At 39.7% G+C, this 25,539-nt stretch overlaps 1 protein-coding gene across 1 annotated transcript in view; it reads right to left on the bottom strand.

The window, feature by feature from the left end:
• MRE11 (MRE11 double strand break repair nuclease) overlaps positions 1-25,539 on the bottom strand; it is a 434,841-nt gene that overhangs the window by 371,163 nt on the left and 38,139 nt on the right. The window contains exon 4 of the mRNA XM_089655629.1: positions 9,177-9,337. Within this exon, the coding sequence (XP_089511755.1) occupies positions 9,177-9,337 (161 nt within the window). The remainder of the gene's footprint in view (positions 1-9,176; positions 9,338-25,539) is intronic.

Below are 25,539 nucleotides of genomic sequence, written 5' to 3'. Positions count from 1 at the left end.
TTCGTGAGAAATACATGATTTCCTGGAGAAATATCAAGGGTGCCAACAATTTCGGCCATGACTGTAAAACTTTATTTTGGTGGTATATAGTCACCGCTGGGATTTTTTTTTTTTTTTTTGCTATATAAATGAAAAAGTCAAAAATTTAAAAAAAGGTGTTTTTCTTTAAATATTTCATAATAAATCTTGCCAAAATTTATATTTATATACAACAGCCGGACGGGAGGTGGTTAACCTTTTGCCGCCCAGCCAATGGCCGTTTGGCGGCCAGCAAAATCCCTCACCGTTCCGGGTAGACGCCATATGGCGTCCTCCCGGACATACGCAGTTTGTGCGCCTGCAGAGCCGCGCAGCGGCGCAATCTATCACCGGCCGTGTACCTCGGACACGGCCAATGACAGATCTGAGTACCGACACCGTTGCCGGTACCATGTGATCTGCTGTGACCAATCACAGCAGGCCACATGACAGTTGAATACAATGGATGGCTTCATTCATGCCAACCATTGTATACTAGTGTGTCTAGCTGTGATTGGTCACAGCAATCACATGCACAAGCTGGGCCAATCACAGCCCAGCTGTGTCATGTGATTAGCCGTGGCCAAATCACAGCTAAGCACAAAAAAAAAAAAACCCTGAATGAATTGATGTCATTCAGGTAAATGCTTGCTTATAGCAAAGTAATTATTTGTTATAAGCAAATTGTGGAAAAAAAAAAAAAAATACTGATCACTTCCCCAAAGTAGTACGTTACTATGGTAACATTATACTACTTTGGTCATAGTGAAATATGAAAACAAAATCTTAAAAAAAAGAAAAAAAAATAATAAAAAGTTAAAAAAAAATAAAAAAATAAAGATATTTTTTTTTCATACTGTCACCAGTCAGTGTCCCTGATCACTGCCATGCCAGTTATATGATGACGCTGTACTGCACTGGTGACAGTATGTAAAAAAAAAAAAATTGTGAAAATTATTTTTTTAATTTTTTAATTTTCTGAAAAATTATGACAAAAAAATACAACTTCAAAAAACTCGCCATGCCTCTTCTGAAGTACGTTGGACTGTCTACTTTGCAAAAAGTGGTAATTTGGGGGATATCTGTACTGTTCTGACATTCTTAGACCTCAAGAAATTAGATTGGCTGTCAGTACTTCAGGATTGATCAATTTTCAGCTCTATACCATAGTTTGTGAACTCTATAACTTTCCTACAAACTAAATAATACATCCTAATATGGGTTATTTTTACCAAAGCCATGTAGCAGAATACATCTCGGCCTAAATTTATGAAGAACAATTATTTATTTGCAACATTTTATAACAGAAACAAAGAAAAACGTGTTTTTTTTTTTAATTTTCGGTCTTTTTTTGTTAATTCGGGAGCTTATTGACCATTTGCCGACTGCCCCACAGCATATATACTGCTACAGGGCAGCCGCATTGTGCAGGACCACGTATATAAACGTGATTCTGCACTTCTTGGTAGTGCATGCGCACCGCTTCTGCTGTGATTGGTCACAGCAGAAGCTGATCAGCAGGCGACGGCCAATGGATGAGCACTGGCACCCTCCGATCGTGTAGGAAACTGACGGAACACAGCTCTGCCTATGCAAACAAGGCAGAGCTGTGTCCCGTCAGCAGCAATGTGCTGGATTCTCTTTCCCTGCAAGCAGGGAATAAAATCCAGTACACTACCTAGTAAACACAGCACACACAGTAAACATTACACTTAGCTAGGCACAGTTAACCCTTTGATCACCCTAGATGTTAACCCCTTTCCAGCCAGTGTCATTAGTACAGTGTCAATACATATTTGTAGCCCTGATCACTGTATTAATGTCACTGGTTCCCACAAAGTCTCAGTTAGTGTCTGATTCTCTGCCGAAATATTGCAGTCCCGCTATAAGTCGCTGATTACCACCATTACTAGTATAGCAAAAAAAAAAAAAGTCAGTATATATACTATAGTTTGTAGACATTATAACTTTTGTGCAAACCAATCAATATACACATACTGGGATTTTTGTTATCAACAATATGTAGCAGAAGACATATTGGTCTAAATGTATGAAGCAATTTGTTTTTTATTGGATATGTTTTATAGCAGAACGTAAAAAATACTGGGCGGGGGGGGGTTCAAAATTTTCAGTTTTTTGGTTTATAGCACAAAAAATGAAATACCACCAAAAGAAAGCTCTATTTGTGGGAAATTAATTTATGTACAGCATTGCATGACTGCACAATTATCAGTTAAAATAAAGCAGTACCGTATGGCAAAATATGGCCTGATCAGGAAGGGGGATAAATCTTCAGAGGTCAAGTGGTTAATGTAAATTCTTTATTGGTTACATAAATACAGAATCCAAAATGCCTCAAGAATGGTGTTGGAAACCTCTACAGAATGGAAGCCATGGCAAAGGTAGGTTTTTTAACTAACTACACAAACTCCCCTTCTTTTTTTTTCTTTTGCAGTAGTTTAAAACAGTACAGGACACCAACAGTCATTACGGTTTACTCAGTCTTACTGCTTACAGCAATAAAAAGCCATTTGGGTTTTAATCTGAGAGTGGGAAAGCAACTGTGAATTCCAAGAAGGTATCAGATATGGCTGTCAGACAGAGTAAAACCTTTTCAGGTGCTCCAGTTGATTGTTCAAGTTACATTCTCGAATCTGTACACTTGCGTACAAGATCACAAACTGCCAAAATCAGTCATCCATGTTTCTGTGTTAGTATTCTGCAGTCCTAGATAAATTAAAATCAGATAGCTAGGATACAACAAGGCAGACCATTTAAACACCAGCAAAGGTGTGGAGAAAAAAATTACACACACACAATTGCCAATACCCAAGAATGTAAAATAATCAAGCAGCAATCCAGACACAAGAAGCAGAGAGAGGACACGTCAAAGTCAAAAAGAATGGGAGAACAGGGAGTTACATTAGACACAATGTAGATAAAGTTGTATTTAAAATGGCTTGTTGTGAACAGATTTTAGGGTGGGAAGATATGAAGAACTGAGAAAAACAATGCGTCCAGAACTAAAATGCAGACAAATTAATATTCTTACCACGGCATATTTGGTCATTTGTATTTGAAGCAGAACTCCAGTCTGCAACATCTATATTTTTATACTTCTCCAGAACATGCTGTGCTGATTTCTTTACTTATTTTAACAGTATTCTGAAGTTTTCTACCTTACATCTACAATGTTTGTATTTGCCATAAAATCATTTTCCTGGAGTCAAGAGGGATAAAGAATATTTTCCACCTTTGGGTTATAATAGACCTACCACCTACACGAGGAATGGACAGCAGAAAACAAAGATATTTGTAGGCCAGCCCAAAATAATGGTGCCACCATGGGCAAGGGGAAGAGTACAAGAGAACTCCCCAAACAAGGACTTAGGCAAGGAACAGAGGATTAACATACGTAATCAAAATATATCTAGAGTAACATCTGGAATCATTTAGATTTGATAGAGCTAAGAGCTGAACCCTAGCTCAACCTTACTGACATATGGGGAAGCCACCCCTAGGAGACAAAGCCCCATAGCTTGGATATCCTTCCAATCCTCAAGCATTATAAGAGAGATTTAGGGATGCTCCTGACTCCCTAAATCCAAAGACTGGAGCCACAGTGAGAAACCATAAGGGAAGCACATATGCCAGGGTCAATCCTGAACAGAAAAGATTACCAGAAGGCCCTCTATCATAAGCCTGGGAAGCAGATGAGGAAGAGGGCTTATCAGTGGTCAGGCCTAGACCCAGATGATTACACCCAATGAAGTCAACAGAACATCCTGCAGTTAAAGCAGAATTTCACAGAGTCCATATCCGGCATCCTCCACCTGCAAAGCAAGAGATGCACTTGGCTGTATGGGCCGATCCCCCCATATCCAGACATTACTAGTTGGGGAAAACATCCTATTAATTGTTCGTACCTGTCATGATCATATTGAACGAGACTAGAACATGACGTTCTGGGCAGATCAGAATCTGAACCACCACCTTGGCATAGCGAGATCTATTTTCTACTGAGGGACGAGGCAGATCTCCAGCCTCTTGCTAAGGTAGCCATACTAAAAATAAAACGCACACAGTGGAAGCAGACCAGGTGAATAAGAATGCTGCATTACAACCCCGGACACTTGCCGAGTCTGCGCAACTCAGATTCCAACCTAGTTCTGGCCCAGTAGAGCTGGGATTAATAATTTAACTTTGAGGATCCCAGAGAAAGAAGAACAAGTGGTCCACAGTGGGGGCAACTTCCTACGAAACACGATTTTGGAAAAAAGGTGATCTTTTATGTCTACCAGTCACTCTTTTCCCTTCAGTTTGACACATGTCATCAGTCAAAAGCAGTTATGGCTGCCTTAGTAAAAAAGAATGGAACAGCGCTAGGGTCCACCACGGCTGTTTTTGAATATACTGCTCCTTGTTTTACCTGTTACCAAAGATATTACCAAAACCTGAACATCCCTTCCAGAGAATACAAAAGGATATATTCAGACGCCCAAGTCAGTCAAGACCACCACTGGTCTCTATGGACATATTTTCTGAATGGCCCAAAGTTTGGCCAGTGGCAAATGCTACTGCAAAGGCCACAGTAAAGAGAGTTATCAGAAGTAGTTTGTAAGTACAGAGTCCCAGAGACTACAGAGAGTAACAGAGGAACGTCTTTTACAAGAAGTAAAAGTCCTTACAAGACGTTTTGAGGTTTTATTTTACAGCCCCTACCATCTACAATGTAGTGGTGAAAGTAGAGTAACTAAGGGAAATGTCAAAAACTAGAAATGTCTTCATATTTTTTAATCCCCTAAGGGATATACAGACAAGAGATTTTGTTTGGAATTGTGGCGCTCACTTGCTTATATCTTCCTCAGCAGCTGAAGTCCTCATCTGGAATATATGTAACTGGGACATCTCTGAGAATGTTGCTGATCTCTTAAGGTTTTTTACAAACTCATTTATGGGTTTTCCCCCCAAATTCCAGATCCTAACAGTTTGGAAGGATCTCACAAACTAAGCCAGGTGACTGGTGGATTTTTATACATTGGAGACATTTATATATATGAGGGTATGTTTGGAGACGCAATACATCGTCTATTTCATGTACAAATTACAAAATGTGAAGGAAAAGTCACCTGTATTCATACCAGACACTGCAAAAAAGACTAAATGAAATTATCTGTGTTTAATTTGGTTTCCTCTTGGAATCACAGTCTAGGGTACTATTTAAAGTGCTGAGCAAACTGTTGGAGCTATATAAAACCTGTATAATATTATTTATTCAAATGCTTTAGTAAGGGATATACTGTATGTATATTTAATGTGGTTTGAAAAGTAGTTCAGCCATGTTGAAGTCATATTGTCTTTTATATGTCTTCCATTTAAATGTAGAATAGTCTATGTTTACCTATGCTGATAAGTCAGCATGGTCACAATTAAAGTGGCAGTAAACTAATTTTTTTTACTTTTACCTACAGGTAAGCTTGTAGTAAAGCTTACCTGTAGGTAAAATGAATATCTCCTAAATGTACACCGTTTAGGAGATATTCTCTTTTTCTTAGAGCTGGCGCATGCACTGTGCAGGAACGGCATACCTGTGCCATTCCTTCAGAGCACTGTGCCGTGGTCCGGGACTCACACGCGTATGCGTGGGAGTAACACCATGGTGGCCCAGCCTGTGAGATGACCGGAGCTCACAAATCTGGAAGGAAGACAGAGTGAAGATGGAAGCCTCTGCAGCAGTGACAGTGCGCCGCTGGAGGGTTTCATTTTAGGGTAAGTTTTACATAATGTGCTAGCATGTGATGCATACTAGAACATTATGATATTACCTTATAGAGGAATTTTTCTTTTTTTTTCGGTTTACTACCTTTGCCTCCTAAGCCAGGACTAGTTCTACTAAAATGTATGGAGGTTCCTGGTTAAAGGTGATAGTAGGTGTGGTCTGTGATCAAAATGTAAAATACTGATCTAGAGAGGGGAGACAGTAAAGAAAATGTGTAAATTCTGTAAAAAACTGTATTTTGGTTTGTATGATTTGTAAATGAGTGCACACTGCACTCATTGTGCACCTAACACTAATAATGTTTTCGATACATGTTTGCAGTCGCGCAAATCTTGATTAGAAATTAACCTGCCTATGTAACGCCCCTTGATACCATAAAAGTACAACTGTAATATTAATGTGATACCTACGTAATCATGTGCATAACAAAAACATCAAATGTGCCGAATAAACAGAACAATGATTTTGAAAGATGCGGAGTGTATATTTTTTGTGTCTGTTCCCTACTGCAGTAGTTATTAATTTGGAACCACTAATCAATATGAGGATATGAGTTGCCTATCTGTACAATTTCAGTATTAATGTCCAGAACAACCTGCAAAATCAAGTGCATGTATTCATTTTTTAAAAGTGAACTTATTCTTTAACTCAAAGAGCCTCACAATCACAAACAACACAAAACCCTACTAAAGGACAAAGTAAAGGCAGGATAAACCAAGGCAGAAGAATCATTTTATTTTTTATTTTTTTCCATTTAAAGCTCAAGTCAAACAATTAAATTTACCTACCACAGGAAAGAGTTTAAAGCTGGCAGGTTTGTATGATTTCCCCCTCTATTCCTGTTGTCGCAACTCAAGATTGTTGATTTTTCCTTTATATACAAATCTTTGTGACAATGGTCAGCAGGACAAAAAAGAGAGGTGACTCTCCCAATGGAGACACAAAAAGCAATTAAGCAGGAACTAGACTGTAACGTCACTTGCACTTTGATCTGTATGCCTACTGTATTGCAATCCAAAGGTAAAAAAAATTAATTCACTTTGGGAAAAACACATGCTAATGGCTCGAACCCTTTCACGTTCTTTACAAAGTTTGATGCACTTTAACTTCAACTGTAAATAAAACAAGCATTCTTTTTCAGTTAAAAGTGATACCAAACAATATCCTTATTATCCAAAAATAATCCATACACATTAACTACTTAATAACCCTACAATCTATTTTTCATGAAATGGCCTCCTTGTAACATCCTCCATTAGCTACCACACCTCTCCTTTTTTTGCTCCAGGCAACAGTACATACAGTAGGACCATGGAAAACATAGCCACTCTCAGAAGAGATGTTACAGTGCCAATAATATTACACAAAGCAGGTAAGTATACCATGTTTGCCATTTTAATTAAAAAATAGTTTTACTATCACCTAAAGAGTAGATGTGTTTTTCCTTTTAAACAAGAGTTTAGTGTCACTTTAAGGGTGACATTTAAATTTTAAGTCTCCATTACCACTTATGTGACTTGTCATGCGACTTGTCATGTGCCTATTGTTTTCAATGGCACCCATTCGGATATATGCGACTTACAGTATAACTGAAGGCAAAACATTTTTTTAGTTTTGGACAGAGTGGAGAAGGATTAGAATGGATGTCAGTTTTTATTAATGTCTGTGCCCCGTTATAAGGAGATTCACCCTCTCAATTTGTCATGTTTACCATTATCATTGAAAATGAAAGTAAAAGAAAATACTAAATTTTGGGTTGTCCCCAAAAAAGTAATAGAGGGGAAATCTTCCAATGGGGACACTAGTTCTAATGATCTGGGTGTCCCCAAGGGATTCCCTTACATTGCAGGTATGTCCTCTCACTTTCTGTTTGGCTATGGGACAGGAAGTGAGGAGGAATCTGACATGGATGGCGAAAAAAAATCTGACAGGGAATCTATGACAAAATCCCTCCAATTCTTAGATTGACCACATTTGAGAGAATATGTTTGGATGGCCCATCTAGCAAATCTATAAGGTTCGCATCTCCACACTTTCCCATCCTCCTCCGAAGCACCATTATATGCAGGGATGAGAACAAGCATTGGATGAGGAGCTCCCTTTGCCACTTGGCAGACAATCTGGTCACAAGCGGCTAAGTGCTCCAACTGCACCTTACACAGAGTACACCAATATAAGATACTTTTTAATTACTACTATACCCCAGATAAGCTCTGATCTATATATTCCACTAATGAAAGCTGCTGGAGATGCAAAAGCAGCCTGGGAACACTCTTACATATTTATTGGTCTTGCCCACTCCTCGAACCCTACTGGAGAGCAGATCACGTCCTTATCCATCAAGTCTTTCACCACTGGATCCCATTCACTCCTAAAGCATTTATCTTGGGGTTACCCCCTTCTAAATTTTCTAAAACTTCTAAAAGACTGCTATCACATCTTCTAATGGCAGCAAGGTGCTTAGTAGCACTTAAATTGAAACAGCATGAACCGCTCTCTCTGACGGAGCTTCACACCAGGATCCGGAATGTCCAAAGGATGGAATGCCTAACAGCCACCTTGAATGACTCTATAGACAGACATAATAGGGTTAAGGAGCTGTGCCACACCTTTGAAAACCCACTGTGACAATTCCCAGGAGCTACAAGGCCATGGAGTGCACCTGATACTCTATTTTTTCTTCTTTTTCTGTGTTCTTCCCTTCTCTCTTTTTTTTTCTTGTATCCACATCATCGACCTGCCTGATCATATCAATTTCTCTACCAGTATGCGGGCGCTTTGTCTACGCTATATACGTCTCCTGCGCTGTACTGCGGTTGCAATGTGATGTTTTGATTGTCAAGTATTATGCAGTACTATTTCACAGCTGGGTTGGCTTAACCACATAGGAATCAGCTTTGTTTATCCATATCAGAGAAGTTATGTAAACTCCGTCTGGACTTGATTGTGAGATTATGTGGATTTCCACCACTTCTACTGTGTATACCCTTGTGCCAAATAAAAAGACAAAAAAAAAAAATCTGACAGGGGTTATAACCCTCCCTTACTCTATTAAAAAAAAATGCCTATATTTCTACTTTAAAGTTCCTTCACTACTTTGATGTGACTCTGGTTCAACTTAGAGCCAGAGAGTGTAAAGTTGCATTAAAAGTCGTACTCCAAAGCCGTCTTGGAAATTGTGTTACTTACAGAGCAGTCTATACAACCACTGCTTCTGTGTGACCTGCAATTTTCTATTTTACCAGCAGCTGGCACTAAAAAATAAAAAAAAAACCAACAATCACAAGTTTAGATGCCAATAAAACCATGGGTTATAGAAAGAGAGGTATCAGTGTTACTACACAGAACACACATTGCTCTTCACATGCACCACACTTACTTGCTGTAGCTAAAATTAACCGACTGGTCGCTAAGAATCTCAAACTGTACCGGGCGATCCCCCATACAGTATTTTCTCATAAGCTCCATACAAGTGTGTAGAGTCTTCCTGGAAGGTTTGTTGTCATGAAAAAGATCGCCACCAAGCAACAAGAAGTCGACCTGTGGAAAGGTATAAACATTTATACGGTCACTTTTTGAAAGGGTTCACTCAAGTTAATAGATTTCCAAAAAAGACTCCCACTTTCTAAATTCATATTTGTATATTCTCTGAAAAGCGATCTGCAGTGGATACTTTTTTAGAGGGCAGCTAAGCTACCACTTTCAGGTGATACTGCTGCCACCCGATTGCCTGTTTTTCATTACACCCACTAAAAGAAATTGGGGACTGCCAGGCTTCAAAAAGATTACATGCGTGATTCCATTACTGTGCATGATCTTTTTATATACAAACCCCCCCCCCCCCACACAAAATTACAAACTTTTCAGTGTGGCGCTACTATATAGTGCTAAAAACATGGTCCTCCCTTAAGTGTGCAACACTTACATGCCCTGTGTGCTTCCTCCTCAAATAAATCCAATAACGTGATATTAAAATTTAAATTAAAAATTCCAACAAATTTATGGTGTACTACAACAAGACACTTCCCTCCATAGAAACATAAATATGTGTGGATTTATGCAACAGTGGTTATTCAGGACATCCTCAAATACAATATACAAAAAAGTGCTCCAATATCTGCATACTACAAGACACCTCCCCCACTGAAACACCGAATGTGTTCCTGTGCAGAGTCTATACAGTGATAGACATTTGTGACACCCACAATATGCAGTTCCTCCCACAAAGTGCTTTAGTGCAGTCCACTTTAAAGTGCTCTTGATTTCAATGCAGTGCTACATTCCTTCGTACATTCCCTTACCCCTGTTGGGTTTGCACCAGGGGTGGACTGACCATTTGGAAACTTGGGCACTGCCCGAGGGCCCGGGGTCAGTAGGGGGCCCCATGAGATGCCTCTGGTACCTTTTTCATACGCTTTTTTGAGTTTGGGCAAGGATACAGGGGCCCCATGATCCCCTATTGCCCGGGGGCCCCATGAGTTGTCAGTCCGCCCCTGGTCTGCACTCAGCAAAAATTTAGATTCCCTTTTTACAGGCGAGTCATATGTGCTTAGTATAGCTTCCACCTTTAATTTCTCCGCACCTCCTCTTATAGAACCTCGTGTATCCCCGAATTTCCTTCTCCTCCACTCCACCAATGATTGACCGAAAGAACCAAAAAGCAGAACTGCAATAGTGAGGATTCGCAGGAACTATGTCTACTCTGCCTCTCTTTCTTGTTGGTTACCTTTTCAGGCTGCTTCTGTGCAGTCAGCGTCTATTCTCCTGCACCACACTTTTTGAAAACTCTATTGTTCCACACATGCGCAAGATAGAGCTAAGACGTCATGCACTTTAGGGTGCACCTTAACCCAGTGGTTGCACAATTCCACACAGGAGCATATATATTTGTTTCTGTGGAGGGAGGTGTATTGTACATCATACATTTGTTGGACATTTTAATATCACATTATTGGATTTGAGGAGGAAGCACCCATAGCATGTACGTCTTGCACACATAAGGAAGGAAAGTGTTTTATAGCACTATTTAGTAGCGCCACACTAAAAAGTTTGTAATTTTGTCATTTTTATCCATCTGAGGATATAAGAGGAGTGGAAGGCAGCTACATTGGTGTAATTATCAGTCCATAAGTGCGGATAATAAACCAGAAAAAAACAAAAAATAGAAAATATATTCAGGCAATCCAAAAGCTTTCAGGAAAGTGGTTTTTTTTTCATTCCAATTCAAATGTAAATCTCTGTTCTACAAAATTGCAGGACTATTTACTTTCTGAAAGGCTTACTTTTATATTTTCTTAGCGCTGCGTTATCAGATGTACAGACTGTAACAGTAAACAACATTAACACAAGTTAGAAAATGAGTATGCAAAAAAGGACACAGATAGGATTAATAACACACAGGAGTAGAAAAAAGCCTGATAGAAAACTTTAACCAAAACCAGTTTTATTAAAAATAAACACACCGCTCAAAAAAAATTAATGAACACTTTGAAAACACATCAGATTCCAATAGGGAAAAATATCATGCTGGATATTGTAGCAATCATGCACACCGAGATGGACACGGTCATCCATCTTGTTAAGAATCTTCCATGCTGTATCATCTCTACTCCCAAATCAGCTTTCCTCTACCCCCCTCCCTCTCTGTTGAGTGACATGTGGTCTGTTGGATGCAGATCACAGGCAGCAAACTCCATGGGAGGGTGTCATGGATATAAATCCCACAACTGAGCTGGGGCCTAGATGTCTGTTAACTTCCGCAATCTGGGCTCGTAAAGCCATAAACAAAGTCCTCCACTGAGTTCAAAAGACATTCCAAGGGGTCGTAAAAACAGACTTACATTTAAAAACTCACCTTCCATATAAGTTCATATCTTCAAATAGGACATAATTACCTAAACATGGAGCCCATATTCGGCCGGCTAAAGTTAAGACCATTCTCCTGGTATATTACACCCCCTAGCTGCCATACACAGGAGAGCCGAAAATGACATCTCCTTAACCATTCAAGTGGATATTTCATATTTCATATCTAACCGTTCAGCCGAAGATTCTGCGTAATAATCTACTCGTAGATAGGATGTTGTATGTATCCAGGGTAAGTTATGAGCCATAATATAATTTGAGAAGTTTTTGGTCACAGCTTGGGTCTCCACCTACAACTCCCTCCCCAAATGAGGGGATTGGTTTACTGCTCCAGGGAGACACCCTGTGGAGTTGCTAGAAAAAGTTAGCTAAGCTGAGTTGTAAGAAGTTGAAGTTCTCCCTTTTTTTAACATCGGAACTAAGGTTGGGAGATAAGGCATCCTTTTGGCTCATGAAACCTGATCTGCTTAAACCAGGACATTTGGCAAGTACTTTAACCCTCTAAACTCCTTTCTGTTATCTCTTTGCTGTGCTATTGTTCTCTGTATATTTATATATATTGGATACATCTTTTTCTGTAAATATTTTTATTGCACCCTTTTGATCTTTTAGTAATAAATCTTACTTTTTGAAAGTGTTGAACTGTTTCTACAGCTCTTTAATGCAAACTAAAACACCAGTCTCTGAAGAACGCTACTGTGTGTTTTAAACGTCTGCATACATCTGTCTGCGGTGACATTGTGTATACAAACGATTATTCAAACATCATAGTGTTATTGCTGATATTGCCGAGTTTCCTCTTTTTCTGTACAATAAGGAGGTGGTGGCAGTGGGAAGGGTTAATTGCGTAATTAACCTGACCCAGTAACAATCGCTATCAGGCTGCAGATACACAGATTGTGGTCCATTAGCTGGAAAATCTGTGTGCAGGGTGCAGCTGGGCGTGGCATTGTTATGCATGTGACAGCGCGGTTTTAGATTGGCTAGTCCTTCGGTCACGAGTTTGGAGAGAAGGGCTGGGGTCTGACGCCGTGATCGTCACAGATATCTATACTGATATGGACTGGGTAATGTGTTAAGAACATATGGACGTCCCATCGTTTGATGGAAATCAAAATTATCAACCTACAGAGGACTGAATTCAAGGACACCCCAAAAATCAAAGTGAAAAAATGATGCAACAGGCTAGTCCATTTTGCTGAAATTTTATGGCAGCAACTCAAAATGGTACTCAGTAGTTTGTATGGCCCCCACGTGCTTGTATGACAACATTGGGACATGCTCCTAATGAGACGACGGATAGTGTACTGGGGTATTTCCTCCCAGACATGGACCAGTGCATCACTGAGCTCCTGGACAGTCTGAGGTGCAACCTGTTGGCGTCGGATGGACCGAAACGATATCCCAGAGGTATTCTACTGGATTTAGGTCAGGAAAGCGTGGGGGCCATTCAATGGAATCAATTCTTTCATCCGGGCATTGTCGCGCACCAGGAGGAACCCAGGACCCACTGCACCATTATAGGGTCTGACAATGGGTCCAAGGATTTCATCCCGATACCTAATGGCAGTCAGGGTATCATTGTCTAGCCTGTAGAAGTCTGTGGGTCCCTCCATAGATATGCCTCCCCAGTAGGGCTCTGGCAGTGCTCATCCTGTTCCTCTTTGCACAAAAGGAGCAGATACTGGTCCTGCTGATGGATTAAAGACCTTCTACAGCCCTGCTCAGCTCTTCCAGAGTAACTGCCTGTCTCCTGGAATCTCCTCCATGTTCTTGAGACTGTGCTGGGAGACACAGCAAACCTTCTGGCAATGGCACATATTGATGTGCCATCCTGGAGGAGTAGGACTGCCTGTGCAACCTCTGTAGGGTCCAGGTATCGCCTCATGCTACCAGTAGTGACATTGACCCTAGCCAAATGCAAAACTAATAAAAACAGTCAGAAAAGATGAATAGGGAAGAAATGTCAGTGGCCTCCACCTGTAAAACAATTCCTGTTTTGGGGGGTCATCTCATTGTTGACCATCTAGTGCACCTGTTAATTTCATTAACACCAAAGCAGCTGAAACTGATTAACAACCCCCTCTGCTACTTAGCTGACCAGATCAATATCCCAGGAGTTTAACTGACTTGATGCTATACTCTGATTAAAAAGTGTTCCTTTAATTTTTTTGAACAGCATACAAATAGATCTGTTTTTCCTATCCAATTCCCAAAAAAGATATGTTTTTTTTGTAGACCTCACCCTCAAAGAAATCAGGTTTACCATCAGCCTGTCAGAAGTTATCTACATAAGTTAGCCAGGTTGATAAAAGACACAAGTCCATCTATTTCAACCAATATAAAATTATAAATATATAGAATAAATAAAAAGAAAACCTTCATATACAGAACCCTATACCTACAGCTGATCCAGTGGAAAGCAAAAAACAAAACAAACGATAAAGCATGGTCCAATTTGCTCCAGTGGGTGGAAAAAAAAATTCCTTCCTGATCCCCAGAAGGCAATCAATATTTCCTGGATCAATAATCCCTGGTGTTATTACCTATAAATGGCAATATCCAGTTATCTTTTGTGCATTTAGGAATGCATCCAGCTCTTTTTTCAAAACAATTGCCTGAACTTGCTAGAACCAGTTCTATTTCATATTTTCACAGCTCTTACTGTGAAGAAGCCTTTCCATATATGGAAGTTAAATCTCTTTTCCTCCAGATGTAGAAAGTGCTGCTAATTGCGAATACACTCCTGAGCATTCCAGCAGCCACCTCGTACATAGAGGCTGACAAAGATTTGTTATATAGACAGTCGGGGCTCATTTATGCTGCTTGCACACTAAATGCGCCACTGTAACAGTCAGTTTTGTCCTGCAGTAAGGGGGCAGTATGATGTACAGTTCAGTGCATCGATGTGTTTACTTTTTTAAAGAAGTATGGTTAAACCTTTTTTGGCTATACTTCTATGGATCACAGGAGTGCAGTTCATTCTGCACTCCTTCGACCCATTTTCAGCTAACAGCGGGCTAACGCTTGCTGTCGGCTGATATCACTCAGCTGGTCCAGGCTGGGAAAAGATCATGACTATACAGACAGGATCCATCCAGATGCCTGGACCGGAAGTTGGCTTAGCCTCTCAGATGCATTGCTGGGAGACTAAGCCTGGTACTCCAGTGAGCGCTGGAGGAGCAGAGCAGAGTTCTGGTGACTGACAGTCATCACTATCTGCTCAGAGCAGAGAGGAAAACTGAGTGAACAGCAGTGTTTGATTGCTCAGTTCTCAATGCAGACGCAGCAGAGGACAGATGTAGCAAGGGATCAATGCCGCATCCACCTAAATATAAATTTTTTGTAAACCCCAAACTTGTCTTTTAACTTTATCTGAAGAGCATCATGTGCACTAGAGTAGGGTGACGTGGTGTCATCCAGTGTGCTGCAGAAAAATGCAACATGTTTTCTGCACCATACACCAGCATTTTGTTGTGACAAGGGCTCATGGAAAACAATGGTTTTCTATGTGCCCTTGTGGTAACAGATGTTTATCCAGTGCGAAAAAGAGTCACCGTATATAGTATGAACAAGCCCTTAAACACAGACTACAAGCTGAAATACATGTGAGGTAAAGTTGGGCAATCTTGGCTCAATGAGCAACGAAAAAAAATCAGGAATTCTCAGCTGAGGATTGTCCCCATCTATCATACACAAAACCTTCCTATTATAATCTATAGTGTTATAGATGTCATGTTGTTTTGAAGGTCCCACGGCCAACCTCGAAGGACTGTGCTTCATGCAGATTTGGGGCAAAGATGACAACGTACAGTTACAGGGCCTTCAAAATGTATAGTGTTCATGACAATCCTGGTCTTCTCTTTGCCTTTCTCAAATTAAATTAGAACTAAAGACAGCAACTTACATGTATATATTGTGACAGTATGAAAGGCAAGGTGATCGATGGATGCTATGTGACTCCTCGTATGAGTTCATATCTGGGAGATTAAGGTGGAGTCCAGTCCGGGTTTTCCAGACCACTATGGCAGAACGGATTTTGTGGTCCACTAATGACCATCAGCAGATGGTATAAATCAAGCAGGACTGGAGCAAGAAGTAGCTCTTGGTCTGGGACTCACAGAGCCATATCTGAGTGAGCTGTGGATGAAAGTTTGCATTGTACAAGAAAGGAAAAGGTTTGCATACTGTTTTGGTTTTGTTGGTGACAGGTAGAAGCCCTTCACCAGTGAGATAGGAATCTCCTGTGTTTAGTTAGTGTCTGGATGGCGAGAGTTTATTTTCTGTTTTATGATGCTTGCAACCTTTTAAATAAAATGGACAAGTCAGATTTTAAAAAAGCCCTGATTATATATATATATATATATGCTACGGCAACTAATTATAAGCACCTCTGCACTTTTTTTTTTAGTTCCCCTTGCAAAATCCCACAAATAAGTGTTGAGCTTACCTGTTGCAGTTTCCTGTGATGGAGCAACTGTGATGCAGCACTACTCTTTTTTATGTAAATGTTTTTATTTAAAATTACACATACAAACATTTATACAGGGTAGAGTATGTATTATAAAGTACATAACATAATATAGTGAACAAAAAAGTAGTTTATCTGTCCAAATATAGAACAAAGCTCTAAACCTTCAATTAATATCAAAATATACAAATGTAAAAAAGTTACAGAAAATGTGTTTTGATAATATAAATACAGAAACAACAAATGTGAGACAGTAAAATACTGTATTTTAACCACTTAAGGACCGCCTGCCCATAATGTACTGTACCTGTATGTTCCTGGCCTCTTCCGGGTAAAGGGCTCATGCCCCAGCCCGCTGACTCCCACTGTGATTAGACACAGAGGGATTTTGTCAGCAGGTCCTGGCCAATGAATCATAGCCAGGACCTGCTGATCAGCTGTGTCAATTCACAGCCCAGAGCTCTGTGTTGACAATCAACACAGGGCTCTGTACAAAATCGACAGATCCCTGCAAAGCAGGGAGAAGGAAATAAAAGATGTTCAGTGAAAAGCAGCACATATATACAGTAACACTTGTTAGGCACACATGTAAACCCTTGGTTACCCAAGATGTTAACCCCTTCCTAGCCAGTGTTATTAGCACAGTGACAGTGTATGGTATTTATCACTGTATTAGCGGCACTAATGATCTCAGAGTCAGTCTCAGATTGCCCAGCAATCCCACTATAAGTCGCCGATCATCAGCAGTATAAAAAAAATTTAAAATTCCAGTATATATATCATACCTTTACAAACACTTTAAATCCCACTCTATTACTTAAGTTGTTTTCAAAGACAAGTAATACAGGTAGGGGTCAGGGAGGCCTCAACCTCCCCAATCCTTTTTGACAGCTAAATGCTGCAATAGGAATCCTAGGGGTTTTTTTTTCCTTGCCATATGAAATTAGAAACATTTTATGAAATTTTTATTTTATTTTAAATCAGGTAAATATACTGAAGCAGATATTTTAGGTAGTATATTTTTTCAAGACATTTTCCCAAATGAAATGGTTACGCTAATTATCAAAAAAGATTTTTAATTCAGGTTAAAAATATCTGATATTGTTGAAGCTCTTGATTCATAGACATTTTGTTTCTTGTGTTAGGATTCAATTGGTACTTTGTGGTTAGAGTCTTCATTAGTAATATTAATATTTAACAGTTCTGACTTTGTATAATTGACTTTGAAGTCTGACACTGTACTAAAAATCTTTATGCCTTGCACAATTTTCAGAAGAAAGATCAATGATTCTGTGACAAACATCAGAAGGTCAATAGCAAATGCGGAAACTGTATTTTCTTTGCTATCACACATTAAAGTGACACTAAAATCACATTTTTAAATAAAATAAATGCAATATGTTTAAAGTGCAGCCAAAAACCATTTTAGCTGTACTTCTCCTGTGGATCACAGGAGTGCAATTCGTTCTGCAGTCCTGTGACCCGTTTTCAGCTGATGAATGATCAACAAAGGAAGGTCTTACAGTCCTTGAAGAACAACAAGAATATTACAGGCAAAAATGCAGACAAAGGAGGAGCAGTGGTAGTCCTGAATGCCAGTGACTATCAACGGGAGGCTCTAAGACAGCTTACTGATACCATGGTGTATGAATCTCCTGCGACAGATCCCACTCTTCAGTATCAACATAAATTGGAACATATTATAGAAGAGGATAGCGTATGTACTCTCCAGCGCCTCAGGATATGCACAGCCAAAAGGGAAGCCAAGGGTACCAGGACAGCGACAACCAAAAGGAAATGTTCCAGGGGTGCAGCCCTCCTCAGACAGGGAAATCAGCCACTGGATAGAGAGAAAACACAGGTGGCGCACACACCTAATGCATTATCCAAGGTTTATTGTAGGAATTAAATCATAAAAACATACTCACAGACGAAGCATGTATCTAAAAAGCATAGAAAAATGACAATGGCCACAACGGCGGGCAAGGTGTTCTCACAGTCAGTGCGGTCAAATGGTTGACGCGTTTCGGGGACGAATCCCTTTCCTCAGAGCTGATGACCAACCTGCTGATTAGATTGATGACCCACCATATTGGAAGCAGCCTCTGAGACACCACTTGATAGGGGAAGTTACCTCTATGTCAGGGACGTATTTGCTGCGAGGCAAACAAGGCACTTGCCTAGGGCGGAACTTATCAGGAGGGTGGCGCCCTCCTGAAAAGTTCCGCCCTAGGCAAGTGCCTTGTTTGCCTCGCAGCAAATACGCCCCTGACATAGAGGTAACTTCCCCTATCAAGTGGTGTCTCAGAGGCTGCTTCCAATATGGTGGGTCATAAATCTAATCAGCAGGTTGGTCATCAGCTCTGAGGAAAGGGATTCGTCCCCGAAACGCGTCAGCCATTTGACCGCACTGACTGTGAGAACACCTTGCCCGCCGTTGTGGCCACTGTCATTTTTCTATGCTTTTTAGATACATGCTTCGTCTGTGAGTATGTTTTTATGATTTAATTCCTACAATAAACCTTGGATAATGCACTAGGTGTGTGCGCCACCTGTGTTTTCTCTCTATATTATAGAAGAGGCCAATAGCCTGAATACTTTGAAACCGGAGGAAGCAATGAAATTGGTACTGGGATCTCCAGTCATCCTGATTTTTCATCACCTACCAAAAGTGCATAAAATGGAATTACTGATAAAAGGCAGGCCCATTGTTGCCAGCATTGGCTCTCTTGGAGAGCCATTAGGGAATTTGATGGACAATTATTACAACCGATGGTGACATGCTTGCCCTCTTATGTTCGAGACACTAAACATTTCATCCAAGCTTTAGAGAACTCTGGACGGACAACTTCAAATGGTTGACTTGTGACGTTAGGTCTTTATACTCTTGTGATCTACACAATCTAGGATTGAAAGCCCTCAGATATCATGCTGATTTGTACACTGATTATAACCCTGAGATGAAGTGGTTTATCTTAGAAAGTGTATATTTCTTGTTGAATCACAATTTTTTCCTATTTGACCAACAGTATTATCTTCAGAAACAAGGGGCCTCAATGGGCACTAGATTTGCACCAACATATGCCAATCTCTACATGGGCAGCTGGGAGGAACAGTACATCTATGGAACTTCTAACCCTCATAATTGCCTCATTAGAGCGTATTTTTGCTATATTGATGATTTGATCTTTATAGTTGATAGGGACCTGGTGTTTGATGATTTTTTTTAAGCATCTTAATACCAACACAATGAATTTAACATTCACTGGAGAAGAACAGTTGGGCAGTTAAAGGAGGTTACAACCAGCATAAGGTTAACCAAGCATACCAAACGGTGAAGGATACACCGAGAGTGTCTCTCTTAATGGATAGAGGTACCCCAAGGTTAAAAAAGAAAAAATGATGCAACTATGACATCTCTGACCTTTTCAACATGTTACAATAATCAGTATTGGAGGATTGTACAGATAGTCTCTTGCTACCTACCATTGTTACATGGGGATCCGGACTATAAGACCATTTTGTCAGATAAAGTCCAGTTTGTGGCTAGGAGGGCTAAAACAATTGGCATCGTGATTTTCCCCAGCTTATTTCCATCTAATCCACCGAGACACACCTGGTTGTTTAAGTGTAATGCAACTCGTTGTTCGAGCTTTCAGCTAGTTGGGAATCCTCATAAGATAACATCATGCACTAATGGCAAAACGTACAATATTAGCCAGCTTATCGACTGTCAAACCCAATATGTCATTTATGTTATCACTTGCCTTAAGTACAACTTGCAATATGTGGGCCGCACAACAAGACGCTTGTGCAACAGGATGAGAGCCCATCTGTCGAACATTAGGACTTCTAAGGAAACCAACATCTCGAGACAGTTTAGATTATATCACGATTCAGATATTACCTTTCTTAAGGTCCAAGTGATAGAACGTATAGATCCTCCCAGGAGGGGTGGCAATTGCTTTTCTATTCTCTGTAAAATAGGAGATTTCTGTAGGGATGCACTGAAATTTCGGTGGCTCAAACGCTTCGGACAAAAACACCCCTATTGGCCATCATGAAAAAAGCACTGGTACAGGTGCCGAAAAAAACCCGCCCCTCGCACACCGCTGCCACCCCTCGCCACCGGCCGCTCAGTATTTCTCAGCCTTACCTAAGAAACCATTGAACGATCCCAGCACTGGGCATAGAGATTAGTGAAGGAAATATGGCCTCCACTCATCTCTATGCCCTTGGAGGACCAGAGCGATGTCACTGCTGGATCCTGACATTTTTTTTTTTTTTAAAAGCACTAGATCAATGCTTTTTTGTTTATCTAATACTTTACATTGCAGGGGAGAGATGTGGGGCCTTATTGACCCCATATCTCTCCATAAAGAGAACTTGTCACTAATTATTTTTATCACTTTATTTTAAGGGATGCAAATTTTTTTTTAAAGGGACAGTGCAAAAAAATTAAATATTATAAATTTAAAAAAAGTTTAAAGTGCCCCCCCCCCCCGTGCTTGCATGTAGCGGTGAACGCAAACGTAGGCCATGCCCACATATGTAAACGGTGTTCAAACCACACATATGAGGTATCGCCATGAACGTCAGAGCAAGAGCAATAATTGTCGCACTAGACCTCCTCTGTAACTTTACACTGCTAACCTGTAGAAATTTTTAAAGCATCACCCATGGAGATTTTTAAGTACCACAGTTTCACGCCATTCCACGAGCGTGCACAATTTTAAAGCGTGACATGTTGGGTATCTATTTACTTGCCATAACATCCTCTTTCATATTTTGCAAAAAATTTGGGGTATATATTGTGGGGTCTTTTGTTTTTTTTTAAATCAAAGCGTATTTTTTTCAAAAAATATATATTCATTTTTAAAAACTGCACATTTCGGTTTTCAGCCAAGTGCATTTTGAATTTTCGGTTTCATCACCAGAATTTTCATTTTGGTGCACCACTAGTTTTCTGGATTTTTAAGCTTGAGACACAGATACCAAATGGTCTTAACTTTGAATGGGATGTGACTCACTATTATGATTAAACATTCGTTTTTGCCTTTTTCCTACTCCATTGACCTTTTCTTCTTGCTCTTTAGAGCCACAATTTTTATATTTGTTTTTTTTTTCTTCATTTTTTTCTTTTTGATTTTTAGACTTTTATTTTTCATATTTTATTTCCTTTTTCACATTTGTATTTTTTTTACAATTTTAAGCACTCACGTTTCACTCACTTGTTATACTTGTTCACATTCACATACACTTATTTTTTTCATATTTTTTTCCCCTTTTTCCCCTTTTCTTTTTTTATATGGATTTGCTAATAAAGTTTTATTGTATCCCTTGTCCTTTTCTCTTTTTTTTCCATAGATTATTTTATTGCTTTTTGTTTTTTTTTTTGTTCATCTTTATATTTTCTATTACTCTTCTGGTGACAGGGTTAGGGATTTTTCTTTCTTTACTTTCAATGACAATGGTAAACAGGAAAAATAGATACGGTGCATCTCCTTAACGAGAACACAGAAAGCAAAAAAACTGACAAGAGTTCTAATTCCTCTCCATTTTATCCAAAACTAAAAAAAAAAAATGTTTTGCGTTTTAGTCTTCCTTTAAATAAAAAGTAAGCCACATTTTTTAAACATTCCTTATATTTTTGTAACAAGTGTTTTTTTTAATGTTTTATTTTTTTAAATCTTTTTACATATTTTCATCAGACTAGTTCATTGTCACCATAGTGACACTGTACTACTTTGGGGGGGGGTGATCTGGGATTTTTTTTTTTTTTTTGATTGCTGTCACAGTGATGATCAATGTTTTGTACTGTCATGACAAGGTTATATTCGTAACAGCTATGATTACTATTGTGTGCTGTGATTGCCCTGGGGTACCATGTGATAGCTGTGGGTCAATCACAGCATCATCTTAGGATTCACAGCAGTTATGAATGAAATTCATTCATAACACCTTGTAGACGTTATTATGTGGTACTGGTACCCGCTGTGCGCCCCAGGGGTGTGGTCCTGCATAGGCTGTCCTGCCGCAGTAAATGTAGCATATCTCTGGGGCAACCGGTTAAACATCAACTGCATACAGAAAGCTTCTAGGTAGCCATATTGTATTGAATTTTAGAGAAAAAGTACAGCTCTGCAGATTGAAAAGGAAAGGTAATTTTTAACAACATTGTATCAAAATATGGCTTGTGTAGCAATTGTATGTGCTTTATTTTTTAATTTGCTATTTTTTCCATGAAAGTGCAGCCCTCCCCCCTTCATGATCATGCACTTTTTTTCTTTTTGATACTGAGTTAATTTAACTGACAATTGCGCGGTCATGCAACGCTGTACACAAATTTATATTTTTTTTCCCTACAAATAGAGCTTTCTTTTGGTGGTATTTGATCACCACTGGTTTTTTATTTTTTTGCGCTATAAACAAAAAACAGCCGACAATTTTGAAAAACAAACACTATTTTTTACTTTCTGCTATAAAACATCCAATAAAAAAAAATTTAAAAATCAAATTTCTTCATAAATTTAGGCCAATATGTATTCTATTACATGTTTTTGGTAAAAAAATAAATCCTAATAAGAGTTTAATTGGTTTACGCAAATGTTATAGCATCTACAAACTATGGTATAAACACTGGATTTTTTTTTTTTTGGTTAATACTAATAGAGGCAATCAACAACTTAAAGTGGGACTGTGATTTTGCAAAAAATAAACCTAGTGATGACTAAACACCACCAAAATAAAGCTCTATTTCTGAGAAAAAAAAATAACACATTTCATTTGGATACAGTGTTGAACGACCAAGCAATTGCCAGTTAAAGTAACAGTGCTGAATTGCAAAAAATGCCCTGGTCATGAAGGGGGGTAAAACCTTCCGGTGGTCATGAGAGCTGTACACATGGGCCAAAGGCCTTCTGGTTCCTGCACGTGTACCCAGCTTAACCATTCCCCACACTTTGAAAAATGTTTCACACTGGACAAGTAAAGGTTAAGTTCTTAATGAAAACTAGTTTATAGTCAAGCAATAATACATCAGGCAAAAAGAATTCTACCCCTATGTAAACACTATTGTAAATCTACTGAGTGTTTTGCAAAGTGCAGCAAAGGCAATGGTAATGCTTTTCAGTATTATTATCATTCCTCATGCAGATGCTCTTTGAGTATACCTGTAATTGCGGGCATATTCACAGACTTTGCGCTAGATACAAGAGGCCATTAGGTGCGGTTCAAAGAAGCACAGATGAACTGCAGTGCCACATTAAAAGCCTTATAAGATGTCTATAGGCACTACATGAGGACTGTGCATCACATAAACTTCTTCAGGCTTACAAGAAGTGGGTAGAAGAATCAATGACATGCATGTACAAGTTTTGGAAGTGCATAAATGTACATTCCTCTCACTGAAGATGACAAAGCTTTAACATTTTACCCCCAAGTTTAAATTAGAACTATAGGCAAAACATGCTTTTTCATTTTGGATAAAGTAAGAAAGGATATATAACCCCTGTCAGATTTATTTGCCTGCTGTCACTGTTCTGTATTTCTATGAGAGATGTTTAATCACTTCAGTAAGTCTCTTTTGATGTGTTCTTTAAGAGAAACTCGGGAATAGAGTGTTTTGGAGTGGATTGTTTGAAGGACCTGTAATTATTAGCTTTCACAAAACAAATCAGCAGGAAGAACGTTCATGCAATTAAAGCAAGCCACAACCAACAGAAATGTCTTGCTATGTACTGTATAGATTCAAAATAATTGCCACCCAATAACTCATAAATGCAAATGTAATCAACCGAATGTTAATAATGCTATCAGTGTATGAAAATGTTTTGAAAACCTTTGGTTTTGTTAAAAAATTATTTTTTAAAGGGAGACTGCACTTTCATGGAAAAAATAGCAAACGAAAAAAAAAAAAGCGCATACAATTATTACTACTATTATTCAGGATTTATTTAGCGCCAACAGTTTGCGCAGCGCTTTACAATATGAAGGGAGACAACACAATTACAATACATTTCAGTACAGAAGGAATAAGAGGGTCCTGTTCTTACAATCTAAAGGGAGGGGGAGGTGGTACAAAAGGTGATAGCTGCAGGGGATGAACTGATGGAGGTGGCTTAAGTACAGTTCTTAGGTAGAGTTGGGGTAAGTTTCCCTGAATAAGTGAGTTTTCAAAGATCGCCTAAAGGCAGACAGGGTGGGGGCTGACCGGACATACTGGGGTAGGGAGTTCCAGAGGATGGGAGAGGCTCTGGAGAAATCCTGGAGGTGAAAGTGGGAGGAGATGAAAAGGGAGCTAGAGAGCAAGATGTCTTGGGAGGAGCGGAGCGGGTGATTTGGACGTGAGGATGAGGTTGGTGATGTAGCTGGGGGCAGTGTTGTGGATGGCTTTGTATGTCGTGGTTAGTATTTTGAATTTTATACGTTAGGTTAGTGGAAACCAGTGGAGGAATTAGCACAGAGGGGTAGCAGTCACTGATCAGTTGCTAAGGTGTATGAGTCTAGCACCAGCAGCATTCATAAAAGACTGAAGGGGGGATAACCTGTGTAAAGGTAGACCAGTGAGGAGGGAGTTGCTGTAAAAAAGGTGGGATATAACAAAGGCGTGGATAAGTTGTTTTGTGGTGTTGTTGGTCAGAAAGGGACAGATTTTGGAAATGTTCTGGAGGTTGAGGAAGCAGGATTTAGCCAGTGATTTGGCGTGGGGCCCAAAGGAGAGGTCAGAGTCTAGGATTACACCTAGCACCCCCGCATGTGCAGAGGGACCATTGGTTGTGCTGTTGATCTTAATGGTAAAGTCAAGAGTGGGGGATCGGGGAGGAGAAAATATTACAAGCTCGGTTTGGGAAAGATTGAGTTTAAGGGAGTGGTGTGACATCCATACTGATATGTTGCTTAGTATATTTATGATACGTGAAGAGATTACAGGGGTGAGCTGGGGAGTAGAGAGATATATCTGGGTATCATCAGCATAGAGGTGGTATTGGAAGCCATGAGAGGTTATCAACTGGCCCAGGGAGGAGGTGTAGAGAGAGAAAAGAGAGAGCCCAAGGACAGAGCCTTGGGGTACCCCAACAGAAAGAGGAAGAGGAGTTGTTAATGTGACGCTGAAAGTGCGCTGAGAGAGGTAAGAGGAGAACCAGGAGAGAGCAGTTACAGAGGCCAATGGAGTGGAGTTTACTGAGGAGAAGTGTGTGGTTGACTGTGTGAAAGGCAGTGAAAAGGTTTAGGAGTACGAGTATGGAGTAATGGCCGTTGGTTTTAGCAGTTAGGTCATTAGTGAGTTTTAGTAGAGCAATTTCAGTGGAATGTTGTGGGCGGAAGCCAGACTGCAGAGGATCGAGAAGGTTGTTGTCGGTGAGGTAGCAGTTCATACGGTTGTGAACAAGGCGCTCAAGAAGCT

Source organism: Staurois parvus, unplaced genomic scaffold (genome assembly GCF_062004578.1).
Source record: "Staurois parvus isolate SC_StPar_1 unplaced genomic scaffold, SC_StPar_1.0 ptg000858l, whole genome shotgun sequence".
Classification (NCBI taxonomy): Eukaryota; Metazoa; Chordata; class Amphibia; order Anura; family Ranidae; genus Staurois; species Staurois parvus.
Note: the sequence above shows the minus strand (reverse complement) of the source record. Positions and strands in the feature narration are given on the sequence as shown.